Source organism: Alligator sinensis, unplaced genomic scaffold (assembly GCF_000455745.1).
Source record: "Alligator sinensis unplaced genomic scaffold, ASM45574v1 scaffold1385_1, whole genome shotgun sequence".
NCBI lineage: Eukaryota > Metazoa > Chordata > Crocodylia > Alligatoridae > Alligator > Alligator sinensis.
This window is the reverse complement of record NW_005842793.1, coordinates 323,066-338,803: the sequence shown is the minus strand read 5'-3', so window position 1 is coordinate 338,803 and position 15,738 is coordinate 323,066. Positions and strand designations below refer to the sequence as shown.

The following is a 15,738-nucleotide window of genomic DNA, read 5'->3' as shown; positions in this document are numbered from 1 at the left end:
GAGAGAGAGAGAGAGAGAGAGAGTGTGAGAGAGAGTGTGTGTGTGTGTGTGTGTGTGTGTGTGTGTGTGTGTGTGTGTGTGTGTGTGTGTGTGTGTGTGTGCGCGCCCCCTTAAAAAAAACACAGGCAGGTCTTCCCTACATGGGGGACTGGCACCGGGCCTGGAGGTATGGCAAAAATAGGCAGGCACCAGGGGGGCCAGAGCCAGCCCTTGACACCCTCCCCTTTGTGCCAAAAGTGCTACATTTGATCTTAGCCAAAAAAGCAGAGATGCAGATGGGAACCCACCACAAGAACAGGTTAGTGCAGCACATCTGAACAAGACATATGGTAGTGCCCATTAAGCACAGTCTCTCACCACCAACTCTGTTTCAAGACAAGCTGAGTCACGATATTGCATACATTTTGACTTTGTCTTCACTCGTGCAGCTGAGCTGTGCTTTTCCCATTTCCAATGATTCCTGTTTTTTCACCAGCCATACATGCCTGGAAAATAGCACCACAGGGCCCCCAACAGTTCAGCCAGAATCACTCTACCGTCATCCCCCGCCCCCTCTCTCAGTCTGTTGCATATGATTAATGTGGCTATGCGGCTCCACCCTCCACGAGGTGAAGCTGGATCAGGTTGCCTCGTGACTCATCTGCGTATAAATTTCTGGAGCACCTTAGGACTCATGAGAAGCACACCTGGTTCCAATCACGACTGGGGGTTAATTAGCACATGGATCCTTTGTGGGTAGTATCTGAAACATGCACACAGAATGAGCCATGGGGTCCCCATGACTTGAAAGGCTGTTGACAGTTGGGACCTATCCAAACAAATAATGTGGTAAATCATAAGCCTTGGCTTTGGACTAATATCATACATAGTTTGTAGCTACTTGGGTATCACACTGGATCGCAGCTGAAGCAATATGATGTGGTGCACTGGTCTGTTGCCCCGACTGAGATGGATTTGAATGGCATTGTGGAGTAGAGGGTGCATCCCACCCTGTCCAATGCACTGTGGACAGGACATCTTACAAGAGTCTGGTCCAGCCTCCCAGTTGGCAGCTCTCAGTGTAGGATCTCGGCTACATGCTACTTTATGGATATGGGGGACTCTTCCCTGGCTTGTTCCTGTGGCCATTGGCTAAGGGCAAGTGAGACTTGGGGGCATCCAAACCCCAAGACCTCTGGGCTCAAGCCTGCACGTAGGATGCCTGCCAAATGGATTTGGGAGTATCTGAAGCCCCAGGCTGACAAGTCTCGGGTGGATGACACTTCCTGGTTGTAGCACCACATATGGTGTTTGAACGATTGAGTTTTGCTCTAATCAAGAGGATTCGGAACTGATTTGGCTGATTTGACCTGGAATACGAAAAATTTTCAAAAAAAAAAAAAAAGGTTGTACTATACGTAAGTAGATTCCAAAGTGCTGCTGAAACCTGTTTACGGAGTACCTGGCTAAAACTTGCAATAGTTTAAAAGAAAGGTAACATCCATCAATATGGGATGAATTAAGTGCATAGGCACTATATGCAAATTGCCACAGCCATGTTTAATTTCTGAGTGATTGTTTTCAAATTTGCTCCTTACTTCTATGTGTTCAGAGACAGCAAGGTCTGACAGTAAGGGAGTGGGGGAGGGGCTGTCGGGGGAAAATTTGCATGGGGGGAAGCAAAGGGGCTACCTGATGCCCCAGATTTATTTTCCCTGCTGTAGCAGTGGGAAGGGGACAAATTCAAGGAAAACCTCCACTAACTGGAGTCTAAATTTGTAAAATTATAACCAATTTAAAAGTTTCCATATATAGAATCTAATTATTGGGGGGGCGGGGAGGGGGCAGTTGTCTTATAATCAGGGTCATCATCTATTTGAGTAAATACAGTAAATAGAACCAGGTCACACCACGTTTCCAATTCTAGGGCCAAATGCAAAGACTAAAAGATACTAAGCACCCTGTTAAACTAACTCCTGTCTTTACTGAACTGAAGTCACATTTTTCAAGAGACCACCTAAGGATATTGGTGATTGACGCACTTAACTAAGGGTGATAGAAAGTGAACATAAAATTTGAAAGAGACTTTAAAAATGAGATGTTTCAAGGAACAACTGCTCTTTCTCTGAAAGATACTGGGTGCCCAGTCAATAAACAAATGAATCCTGCAGTCTGTTACTGGTAAGCAAAACATGGTGCTGAGACTCAAGTCACCAGATAAAGCCAGAGCAAGCAAACAGCAATGGAGTCTTCACCAACGAGAGCTAGTCCTTCTACACAACAGTACTTTAAAACAGAGACTTAGGAAAGCCTCTAAGCACAATTTAGCAAAGGCTGGAAACAAGACATATGAAAGATGCAACTAAACAATTAGCCACATTTTCTAGAGGACCCAAGGGAGGTGGTCAGCCAAGACCAATAGTTTTTATTGGGATTTGGGTGTCTACCTCCCTTGGTTTCTTTGAACAACCTTGTCTGTGAGCCTTATTTTGCAGCCATTAGTTGCTTCTCAGCATGAGTGAGGGGCACAGAATGAAACTACAAAAATGTGTCTCTCCTTTTGATACCTGCATGCACAGCAATTATTTCTCAACAACAAAAACAACATGATTTTCTCTGTTGGACACTGAGTGTGAACAGAGGAGTTGGCAAGAGGGGCTTTGTACCTAACTCACAGGATAAAGCAGCCCATGGTAGACTCAGTCTCCTGAAGTGAAGCAGGTTTCATGCCACTCCCTGCTCAAAACTGAGCCTATACTGACTATCTAGCCCTATGTAACATCACTAGTGGGCAAGTCTAGAAAACATATTCACCAAAGAAAAGAACAGCCTATAACGTTCTCCAGTAAAACAGTGACTGGAGGCACGACTTATGCTGCTGTGTTTCCTAGGGTTAACTTTTTTCAGACTGTCATGGTCTTTTGGCAGATACTAAGATGAGTAGAAAGGCCTGGGGGAGGCATCTTTTTGCTGAAGAACTTTGGGACTTTAACCATGTTACAGCAATTTCTGGAAAACAAGAATCTGAGAATCGTGGCATCAAAGAATCTCAATTGTAGTACGCACGTTTTCCTCTACAGGCCTCTCCTCCTCAAATCTCTCACCACTTTTCTCTTCATACTCAGCTTCCTTCCTGAAATGCTTTTTGTTTAAAGCAGCAGAATTTAGTGCCACAGAAACATCACTAAAGCCTGCAAGAGCTGTTAGATTTGTTATGTTCTTCAAAGATTACAGAAATCTTTTGTTGCTTTAGAGCAGTTGCAGTTGCTCTGCTATTGCTGATGACCTGAGCAGAGATAATACAGGAGTCCTAGAGAAAGTGGCAATGTGGTGTTCAGGAAACTGTCTTGAGCTTATTATTAACAAAACACTGGGAAAGTGTCCTGCCACCCCACAAACGGTGCCTTGTAAGTACATGGGAGAAAATTTTCCATTGCAGATTGTTCCTCCTGGGAGAACTGAACAAATAAATGAGGCCTAGCCTTTAGTAAGAGAAAAAATAAAGCCAGGAAGATATTCCCTGACAAGTTAATGATAATATTTAGAGCATTAACCCTGAAATGATTCTTCACATCTAATTTACTCATCAACTATTCAGGCAATTTACTTCCTGTGTTTCACTCACTTGAGCTGAGATACAGTTCAGTTAAGTTTCTCTCTCTGTTTCGGACAAGCTCTGCAAAGCCTGGGGAGCTGCAGGAAGACTTAGTAAAGCCCCAAGTCTTCTACACGTAATAGGAGCAGACTTGTCATCCCCTGCCTTATGGCTCCACTAACATTTGAAAGCATTTCTACTAACTGTAGATCAAATTATGAAACAGCACACCTATTTCTGGGGCCGAACCCAGATCCTCCAGAGCTAAAAGCTTGAGCTGCTCCAAATGGAATTAAAGCACCCTAGTTAGGGCTGTAACAGACTCCAGCCCTGGGTGAATCATGCAGAGAGAAGAACCTAAAACACACTCGCCAGCAGTTTGTGCGTGCACACAGGACAGTCTTTCTGGGAGAGGAGAGCTGGTGAGGGCACTGTAAGCTGCTGGGTGAGCTGGCCCACAGGCCCATTCTGTGGGTTGCTCTCCTCGATTCATTATACTTTTTCTTAGGAGGAATGTGCACAAAAGGCCACTGGGGAGTGAATGGGATCATGAGGAAGCAGAATGCTTCCCACATGTAGAGAGAGGAACACCCCAGAGGGTACTCAGAAGTATTAACCTCCTGATGCAGAAAGCTAAAATGCAGTACGTTGTGACACCAAGATCATGCAGGCTAGCAACTCTGCTCTAAAGAGGTTTCCAAACCTTTCAGGGTGTTAAAAGTGTCAGCAGCTATGACTTCCCTGCAGCTGAGTAAATTTACTCTACTATTGAGTAATTTTACAGAATCTGCAGCACAGCAATGAAAAGACAGTCAATGCGTCTTCCCACATTATGCATCTTTCATGGTAGTGCAAAGTCTTGGGATAATGTTACCTAGCACAGGACTGGTAGCACTGATGAGGGGAACATGAATAAGCCTGACTCTCTCACCCTCCCATTCTTTAACGTACAAGCAGTAAAATTTTGTTGCCTCTGAATTATTAAGAAGTATATTAAGAAGGCTATTTGGAATAGTTCCAAGAAAATGACTGTAACAATTTGAAATTCTGCACAAACCAAATGCCACATCCGGTTTCATTCAGAAACTTATCCACTATGATCTGCATCCTGATACTTGGGTGACAGAGACTTACAAAGTAAGAGAGTAATTTTATGCCATATACTGCATCTTTACCAAGGTACATGGAATCTGTTGGATGAATGTTACACTTCCATCATGCTTTTCATTCTACAGATGTCAGTGCTTTATGAGCTGTACCCCATACTGCACCACAAAAATACAGCCGCTCAGAGAAAGGAGTGCAAGAAGAGGTATGCTGAAAACACTCGAAGACTGAAAAAGGCTCTCAGCTCCCTGGGGATCCTGCTCATGAAAATGGGAGTTTGACAAATGCATGTGAAACAACCTCCAGGGAATGAATAAAAGGGGCTGCCAGCAGAGGTCTTAATCAAAGAAAGGGAGTGAGGAACATCTACACTCATTGCCAAAATACGTTCCCATGCAGAGCTTATTGGTAACTTGAGTTACAGCTGTTCCTTGCAGTATGTGCCAATAAGGGCTGGGATATATTCAGCTGAACTCTGCATGTTCTGTCCAGTATACAGGGCTAAGTGCATATGCAAGCAGGTGTGTAACATATATATACAGAGGACAAGGAAATAGTTTTCTATGGTAAAAGCTCATTACATAAGTGCTTCCTTTGAACTGTTCTTCCACTGTTATTTGCATACTTTCCTCTATGTTGCCCTCAATAATGTAGAAAAGGAAGCCATTTGTACCAGTCGGCCAACTCCTCTGTTAACGCTCAGTGTCCAACAGGCCCTCCAGCCATACAGTGCAGCTTGAATTTAAATTCAGAAATATAAATATTTTATGGATTCTCTAGCCTTATAAGGCCAGTCATAACAATCCAAGTGCTACTGTAGCATATATCAAGAAGAGCATTCACGTGATAAGTACTAAATAAGCAGGCAACATAAAAATAAACCAAAGCCTCCATTTTTCTCCATACAACAGTTAATCATTAAAACAAAGAAATTCCTCTCAGTTCCAAGTCATAAAGAGGTAAAACCACCCACAATGGAGACCAACAAAGCCAATCGATCAGTCTCCGTGTGTGGCTACCCTAAGGCACGGGCTGGCAACCTCTTAGAAGCAATGGGCTGAACTAATGCTGCCGCTGATTCACCTCGTCACCAAATTGCTGCCACCTTCCCAGTTTCTTTGTGGGCTGGATAAAACTCGTGGGTGGGCTGTATTCAGCCCCCAGGTGGTAAGTTGCCAGCACCCCGGCTAACTCTGTACAGATTTACTTGAGACACTGCCAGCAAGCTTTGGCTCAGCCTGACTCCACCATCAACATCTTCCTTCTTCCCGGAGTGGGAGCTTGGTAGGACAAAAAATGAGCCTGGTTCCCTTCTCGCATAGAGCAGCCATGCACTGCACTAGATGCAATGCTGAACCTACAGACTTGGTCTAGGACTGTGGGAGTAACTACCCTTCTCAGTTTAAATGCATCATCAGTGCCAGTCCAGTGAAATGCATACAATTGCACTTGGGGTTATTTTGCCTTTTACCTTCCTGATATTTCCCCCCTGCCCCCTCCTGCCTACACACTGTATTCCCCCACTGCTCTTTGTTGCATTTTTTATCTAATTTCAAGAGCAGAAATCTTGTCTTCTTTCAGTTTGTAAAGCACCATGTCTACTTTGGCACAATAGACATCCAGGAGCTCTGGGGTGGGTATATCTTATAGAAAAATGTTTTTACATGATATCTGGGTATGGGGGAAAGTAGTGCCTACGCAGTGTTGCAAACACCCAGGCTAGTGTTCCACAACATTTTGATGCCAGGGGCCCACTTATTTTGCATTCAAATTGGCCTCACACTTCACTCACCAGTCAGTAGGCCAAATCTGGTCTGTGGGCCCAATCCTGCCATGTGGGGCTGGCACGGCCAGGGCCCCATGCTACTTATTTTTTGTGCTATATTTTGCTGCTTTCAGGGCACACCAGTGTGCCACACCAGTGTGCCACACCATTTCCTTTAGGGATCACTGACCTAGGCTCTGGAGCAGCCAGTGGCAGTAAACAAGCTTGACTTCACCTTGTGAAGCAGACTCCTACAAAATAAATCGATTTAATAGAAAGACATTTTTCAGCTTAATGGTCTTAAATGACAACCCTAATAACTGTAAGCAAGAGAGTAGTTTTGAACAGGTATCATTTGTGCTCATTTTGCTGATTGCTTGGGAACAATTTTTTTATTTTCTAGCATAAAGATGGAAGGAAAACAAAACCCCCCCCCCCCCCGAGGAATAAGGAAATAAAGCAATTGTGCATAAAAGAGCTGACAGGTAAACAACCATGATTTACACCGACTAGTATCAGCCTCAGAAGGATGAAAGATATTTTGCTAGGAAAGTATCTTTTAAAAAGATTGAAATGTGCTCTGCTCATAGTAGTAGCCCTTCTAAACTAAGGCGCTGAGCTTCCTGCCAGCGTCAGATACTGTACTAAAAAGTTACCTTTACCACAGCAAGTGGCTTGGGATCTCTATTTTGAAGGCTTTCAAGAAAGAGCTTTCTTTTTTTTTTTTTTACAATGCTGAGAGCAATGGATACATTAAAGATGACCTAGGCCTCCAAGTTATTATCCAAGTATTCAGTATCATCATTGCAAAATAGGGCCAACTCCTCCAGGCGGGATTACAAATAATTTCTAGAAGAAGGGCAGGGCTTAAACCAAAAGTTTCATTCCCATTTTCAGTATCTGGGAATTTTGTTTTGGAATTTCCTAATCTAGCATTTAAAAAATGCAATCTACACTTTATATTGTGAGAAGAAATATTTGGACAGTATGGAGCCTTAATAATTTACCTAATCTGTTGGGAGAGGGGATCTTCCCCTACCCCCACCCTGCCAGGAACTCAGTGTGGTACAAGGACATTCACCCACACAATAAAATAATCCCTGTCAAATTTTAAAGATGCCATGTTCCCAACTCTTGGAATATACACCAGTGCTTCCCTTAAAGGCAGAGGCTTCATTTAACCCGAGAGGGATGAGAAGCAGGAAACAATGTTGGACAAAAGGGAATAAAGGGCCAAATTTATAGCACACCATCCTCCCAACCTCCACTGTGGATTCACAAAACTGTTTTGTTGGTGCACATGCATACAGCAACAACCCCTGCCTGTAAACTCAAATGATTCTCTCACCTGCACATTGTACCAGGTTTAGATTCTGCATATTAAAAAGCCATGAGAAGAAATGGGTTTTGCTGTGCAAGATCCAATAATTGCATGAAGGAGTGAATTTGCAAGGGGGGGGGGGGGAAGCAGCAAAAGCCAGCACAATGCGCAGGTATGAAAAATTGTGTGCGCAGATAAGGAGAGGCTGCAGAAAGGCAATCAGGCTCAAAAAACAAATAGGGAAGTTCTCTTTGGACATTGTAGTCTAACTATAACAAGCAGGGAGGTATGTAAGTACAACACAGCAGCTCCTTCCGCTCCTTGTACTACGCATGGATGTGCTATTTTTGGTTTGCTTGCTTCATATATCAGCTCCCTGATCCTATTGTTTTGGTGTCTGCAAGGCTTTAGCTTCCACCACTGTGTCCCCTTGGCTTCAACACTGTATAGGCTAAAATTAATCATGTTAGACTAGTAAAGAAATTCTGAGAACAAATCATGTCATGAGCAGATGCAGGAGCAATTTATCTTAATGGGACAAATTTTGTAAAAAACTAAGCAACAAGGCCAATCATGGATGAATTCTCAGAACAGTGCATTCATCTGAAAGTAAATACATAAAAACATAGGACCACACATTTTCACCAACAAGAAAATGTTTTATTGATTGCTGATGTCTGAATATCAAATATATAAATAAATAGGCATGAACTATAGATTGTACTACCCTGGGTTGGACAGGCCTTCAATTTCTGTGGCTGATTTGCTTTTGCAACAAAAGGGGCTAGAAACTTTTAGAGATATGGATATTTGCATCAATGTGATTCCATTCTTCATCCATTGACATGACGGATTTAGAGCAGAAGCTTTTTGGAACAGGGTTTCATTTTCATATGCATCTGTAAATCACCCCCCAGACTTTTGATATTAAATAAATCATGGTAAATATTAATCGTCACTGATCAACCATTGAAAAGATTAAGTTTCTTCAGAATATGACAGATATTTTGAGAGCTCAAAGTTTGATGGACATAAAAGTGTTCAGTGGAGGAACAAATCTTCACAGAGGACACCAACGACTGGACTTTCTAGACCAAATTATATTTAAAAAAAAAATCAAATAAATCAAAAACAAAAACCTCCCTTTTGGTTTAAATTCCCATCTCTCCAGAGTACCCCAGATAACCTCAGGACTTCACAAATCCTGTACTCCCTAGATACCTAAGGTCCCCTCTACATGTGAATGTAAAGGCTCAATTAGATGTGTGATCCACACAATTGTGCCTCCTGCCATGCCACATATTCAGAAGACACAACTGTGGTGGGACTGCACATTAGCTCCATTCACACCTTATTCCCACGTACGGGGAGACCAATTCTGGGCTCCCCCTGCATCAGCAAGAAGCAGGCCCCCATGAATGGGAGCCCCCTTTGCTGAGCCGGGGGGTGGGGGGGAGGGGGAGGCACACACAGCCAAGACCGAGAGTCCCAGTAGCTGACAGACCTCTGGGTACTGACTGCCTCATGGCTGCGAGGTCTCTGGGTCCTGGCTGTGCATGAGGTGCAGCCAGGACCAAGAGCCCCATGTGGGCCCAGGGGTTTCACACCCCAAGTCTTGGTGATCATGGAAGTCACAATCCCCAGGGCTTGGGGGCTGCACACCTGCAATTGGGAGCCCTGTCAGCTGTCAGGGCTCCCAGCCGCAGAGGAGACCCTGGCTACAGGTGCAAATGAAAGCTGAACAGCAATCAGCTACAAAGTTAGCACACATTTTTGAGGTCTAACTTTATAGCTGGTTGCAACTTTTTATTGTGTAATTGCTACTGTGCAGGTATAGCTGGTTTGAAGGTAATTGTACAGTTAGCCAGTTAGTTGTGCAATACCTGTAAATGTGGAGGTAGCCTAACAAACATAAAACATTTTAGTTGTGGAGGGAAATAATGCTCATCACAGAAAGTCTGTTAAAATCAAATCACTATAACTGTTCCATAATGAAACTCTTCAGCTGTTGTAACACTGATATCCGATATTCTGCTTTTTAACTGAAGAGCTCAGTATGTAGACAAGAAACCAAATTTGTAATAGGGACGTCTACAGTCAAACTGTGTCTTAGAAATAGACCAGATCGGAGAGGTGGGCAGAGTCATACAGAATTTCTCTGAGGACAGAAATTAGGCATAAACCGCTTTAAGTGATTGGAAACTGGCTCAAACCTGTAACACAACAGAAGTTCAGTGCACATAACTTCTTTCAAAATGGCTGAAACTGGTTTAAGATAAACCTGGATGGATGTAGTATCAGATTTAACTGATTTTGGTTAAATCAGTTTAACTTTTGTCCCAGATCCCCTGCCTTCGAGTTAACTCACAGTCCCCCAGAATCCCAGGACGCTTTGCAGCTGCCCCGTAATCCCTACTCCCTTGCAGGGTGGGCAAGCTAGCCTTGGCCTAACCTGTCTGCTCCAGCCAAGCAGGGAGACATGCTCTATTTTCCCCTGGCTTCTGGCCTGGGCCACTGCAGGCATTTGGCTGCATTTCCAGAATCAAAAGTGAATGTCTGCTCACTTGCTAATTGGTTCAATCTACACAGTTTAGAGTAATCGGTGAGGACTGAATCATAGTTTCATAGTAGCTAGGGTCAGGAGGGACCTGAACAGATCATCTAGCCTGACCCCCTGCCACAGGCAAGAATGAAATCGATTCAGCTTCAGGCTTTTTGACTGTCTGTACTTAGCCTAGAAGTCTTCTATTCTGAAAAGGATTCAATTTAGGCCCTGATATTTCTGGACATAATACAGAATTTGAGGTGAATCTGCTTGTTCTCTCCTGATTTTTTTAAATCAGGTGCTAGGGCAGGGGGCGAGAATGATATTGATCTGAGCAGAAATGCATTTGTGTGTGAATCAGAAACTATTACAATTTGTGAAAGTTATGGCTACATTTATTCAAGATGGCTGCCATTATTACCACTGGAACGCTGCACTTGGATGGGATGGTAACATGATCCTGTAATACACACCAGATGTAAAGCTGGAACTGCAACACTTAAAGAAAATGGAGGCTTGCACCATCTTTTGGAGAGAAAGATGTGTGGACTGAAAACATCCTGAACTGCATTCTACTCTCAAGTCACCCCTTGAGTTTCAACAAGGTAGCAGCCCTACAACTGAGGTTAAGTGGTAATTTGTCCATATACAGTAGGACAGAGTTTGCAGAAATTTAGAAAAATGGCCTCCTTAGCAGAGCAAAGCCCCTATGGCAAGCAGTCACACCCCCAGTCACCTTTTCAATTCATGAAGCAATAATTTTCCATTATGAAACCTGAACTGCAGTTAATATAATATTTATAATGGCATATGCCAAGGTCCAGAATGTAAGCCTTTGCATCTTACTGTATCACATAACCACGATCCCCACGCTGTACGTACTCTTTTTGTCTGACCTAGGGAGCCAGGGCAGTGTGGTTAATGGCTGGACCCGAGAGATGAGATGCTTGATACCTGAGCTCTCAGTTTTACATGCAAGTTGATGTTGCAGCTTTGCTTCAGCTTTCGTTTGTTTAGGATCAGATACTGTTATTTTACTGTTACTCACACGGGTAGAACCGTACTCTATGAGTAGTTCATATAAATCAGTGGGGCTGCCCACACTGTAAATTGAATCCACAGGAAGGAAGGCAGAATTTTCCTGAATGGGCTAGATACACTGAACAAAACAGAAGGAAGGGAGGAAAAGCATACAAATACACACAGTGCCCATCACAGCAACCGTTGTTTTATTTAAAGGCTGTCTGCAAGAAAACCAATTACACCTTTCTGTGTTCCGAAACAACAGACAGTTCTTGTACCTATATCATGTGACAGAGGTAAATAAATCCTGTCAGCAGGCATCATAGAAGAGAATCACAGAATTAACAGAAGGAAGCAAAGTTGTTTACCTCCATCCTGGGAGTTCATGATATTGAGAGCAAACAGCATTGCGTTGGAGAATGTGGTAGCCTCTTCTTTGCTTGCGAAGTTCAAGCCGTATACTTGCCGTGCATCACGCCATTGGTGAAAGGTGGGTGTTGCTTGATTGTACTTCAATCCTTTCACAATTGAATAATTAATCACTACCTGCAATTTGAGATAGAGATGAGGGCTAAAATATTGTATATATGCATGTATAACTAAGTGGGAAGAAAAAGGATTGGTATGCCTGTAAGGGCAAGAACAAGGTGAGTGTGAGTTTTGCTATCAGGAGATGCCAATCTGTGGATGAGATGAGAAGTGTCAGAACTTAAAAATCTGTTACCTGCTTGTGCCTTTCTAAACATTTCTACCATACAGCTGTGCACATAGTACAGACAGGTGTTTGACTTGGGGCCAGCAACCGCTGGCATCTTTTGGGGGATGGATCATCCACAGCTGTTAGGAAAAGATTTCTTTTATTGGCCGTAATCCTTCTCCATAGCAGACTAAACGTTTGAGCCAATGCCACAGTAGCTGGGAGATTGTTTTGCAGGCCAAGGGCAGCATTACTGGAGATGGTAAGATAGGAGCGAGAAAGGATGAAGGGAGAAGAAAGTAGAGAAGTTTTGGTATCCCATAAAAAAGCAGAAGAGACTAAAGAGAAATGATACAAGGGTAAGCACTGTACAGGTGTAGGTCAGACTACCTGCATCTTCCATACCTTCCATTGCTCAATTCACTATTTATCATTAAGTATGAAGATTTGTGCCTGTCACTCAACTGCAGGAAGGAATTATGTAGGAAAGCCACCCTTTTAAAAGTCTGCCCCTCAAGAGCTGAAACTCATCATATATCAGTGGTTGTCAGACAAGGTTCTTTTGGGAATAATTCACTGCTTTGATCTGCCTGGAGGCAGGATTGGGGCAAAACTGCTCTAGCTGCAGAACCTAAAAATGAGACACTATGGGGACTTTAAGTTCCTCTCCAGCTGTATCTGCTGCAGAAGACCTGATATACTGGATCTCCAGCAGCCCCATACCCCAATGATTTACCACTTCTGCATGTAAAACAAAAGAGTGAAACAGGAATAGAAAAGCCTTTCCTAAAACCCTCCTCCCAAATTGTTTTCAACACCACAATGAAAATTCACTCGTACCTTAAATGTGGCATAAAAGGCCAAAGCTGCGCAAGAATTAGCTTGGTGTTATAGTAGAAGCTAATGACAATACAATTCTATAGCAGTAGGAACAGTTATGTTAATGTTAGGTGTGAGATTATTTTAGCAATGATGTTAAAACCTTACATTTAATTAATTAGATTATTAATTATATTTAATCCATTTTCAATAAAATTATTCTCAACTCATAGTGAGAAAAAACGTTATTTTAAATAATAATAATGATTCCACGTAGGAATGAGTCATAACTGTTATGGTTGACATTTCTGTGTGATAGAACAATTTACATTTGGCTGAAAAACATTAGATGAGTTACTAATGCATGTATGAAGTACTTGCTTTTCACATATTTCTGTTACCTTTTTCAGATGACATAGTCCTGCCAAAATAGCTAGTAAATGTCTAATAATTTTAGATATCAAGAGAAAAAAACTAAGCAAAACTTAGTATGTCCATTGCTTATTAATGACACAATCGCTATTCCTTTAATGCTTCACAGTCCACAGTCATTCAAAATCAACCTCAAATTGCAATTTTCTTGGTAGCTGCATGACTCAAGAGCCAATACAAATCTATTATCAACATTATCAACAAATCTATTATCAACATTAACTCATTTTAATTACCAGTCTGATGTCACATTACTCCTTCACTAATGTAGCTCTGCAGAAATTCCCAATTCACAATGGTGTGAAATCAGAAATAGTTTCTATACCTACTTTAGGTGATACTTTAGACCAGTGGTTCTCAACCAGGGTGTCATGGCACACTCATGTGCCTCAAGATCCTCTCAAGGGTGCCATGGGGTGCCATGTAATGTTAGCACTCTTTAGTATACAAACATGATTCACAAGATAAACCCAGAGATTTCAAATAGGAATCCAATGCACTGATAACATTCTGACCTGCTGTGGTCTTTCTTGAGCTTTCTGCAGCAGAAGAATTGCTCTATTTGTCTGTAGTTGAAAAATGAGTAAAAACTCAGAGCTGGCATTTTCCAAGGGGTGTTTTGAGACTATCAAGGGGTGCCTTGAGTCTTAAAAGGTTGAGAAACACTGATCTAGACAAGAAACTCTAGGTGGCTATTTTTGTTTAAACTTCCATCATTTTTCTTAGTGCAAATGCTACTTTGACTGGCTACAGAGCTGCAGAAAGAGCAAACTCAGATCTCCTATACTAAGGCACGGCTGTCCAACTGGCAGCCCGCAGGCTGAGGGGTTAAACTGCAACCTCCAGAATTCCCACCCAGCCGCTACTCCCGGTATTGCTCCAGCTGCAGCCAGAGTCTCCCTCTCCTTCCGTCTTCCCCTTCCCTGTAGTGGGGGAGCTTAGCTGAGGCGGAAGCCTGGAGACATGGTGCAGCAGGCAGGGGCACCTGGGCTTACAGTGTACTGGGGCAGCAGCAGGTATGTCCAGGTGCACAGTGCAGTAAGGGGGCACTGGGATGTGTGGTGCAGTGGAGAAGAGAGTGCTACTGGGGGAAAGCCCCACACAACAGAGCCAGTGGCCTGCCTCCACTCCCTGCCACCACATGCAGCTCATGGGACTCCACTGGGAAGCAGGGAGCAGGGCTCCCCACCTTTTCTGTGGGAGTCCCAGAGCTGCATGTGGCAGCAGGGGGTGGGGCTTCCTCCTAGTGGTGCACGAGTCTCAGGAGCTGCACGTGAGCCCCGTGCAAAAGAGACGAGCCAGCCTGGCTCCACTCCTTGCTGCCACGTGCAGCTCCCGAAACTGGCTGAAGCCACTTGCCACCAGGTGTCTCTCCCTACGTGGGCCGTGAGCACCCCGAGGGCTTGCTGCTGGTGCCAGGGGCTTTGCGCGATGGGGGAGCTATGAGGAGGGGGTTCCCACACCCTGCCCACTCAGGCTTCGTGCTCCTGCCTGCCCCAGCCCCATGCTCCCGCCCACCTGAAGCTTCCCTACCTGCTGCCTGGAGCGAGCACTGAGGAGCCACTGGAGGCTGGGGAAGATGGGCAGGTCCCCTGACAGTGGCAGCATCGGAACCAGCAGCCCTGTTTGGAAGCTGTGCATGCTGGCCAGGGCCCTCTCGCGCATGAGGGTGGGAATGAAGTGAATGGGCTGGCCAAGGTACAATTAATTGACAGGCACCTGCAGACTGGATGAAGTCAAGGGGTGGGTTGGATTCAGCCCACGGGCCATATTTTGCCTGCCTCTGTCCACAGGAGCCAGGCACTCTCCTGCCAACCAAAATCCACAGTCCCAAATTAGTGCTGTCCATAATATGTGGGGAGAGATGGGGTTCAAAAGACCCAGCAGACTTGGCAGGAAATCACCTGAGCCAGTAGAAAATGCTGAAGTACAAACTCACCAGGGGGAACCAGCGGGAATTGGGTGAGGCTCTGTTCCCCCGGGCACCACTGGGGGTTACTAGGAATAATGGCCACATGTTGTTAGAGAGAAGGCTCAGGCTGGACATCAGGAGATATTACTTCATGGTTAGGGCTGCCAGGCTCTGGAATGGACTCCCAAGGGAGGTGGTGCTCTCTCCTACCTTGGGGGTCTTCAAGAGGAGGCTGGACAGAGATTTGGCTGGGGCGATATGACCCCGGTACCATTCCTGCCCAGGGCAGGGGGTTGGACCTGATGATCTGTTTAGGTCCCTTCCGACCCTAAGCACTATGAAACCCTTCACTGGTGAGTAGCAGCACATTCTTCAGCACATAAACTAACCCATCCTCACAAACCAATGCTGATGCTACTTCCTTTATACTGACATAAGAGTTTCAATTCCCCCCTTTGCCACAAGATACTTGAACTTGGAGCTCCCACAACTGAGAAGTGTGCACTAACTGCCAGACTATGGGGTATTCTGGAGTGGGGCTTT

The 15,738-nt window shown here is 44.2% G+C and overlaps 1 protein-coding gene across 12 annotated transcripts in view; it reads right to left on the bottom strand.

The window, feature by feature from the left end:
• Positions 1-15,738, bottom strand: part of EVL (Enah/Vasp-like) — a 231,822-nt gene that overhangs the window by 86,495 nt on the left and 129,589 nt on the right. For all 12 annotated transcript variants that reach the window (XM_025191200.1, XM_025191202.1, XM_025191204.1 and 9 more), the window contains exon 3: positions 11,704-11,881. In XM_025191200.1, coding sequence (XP_025046985.1) covers positions 11,704-11,881 — 178 coding nt within the window. The remainder of the gene's footprint in view (positions 1-11,703; positions 11,882-15,738) is intronic.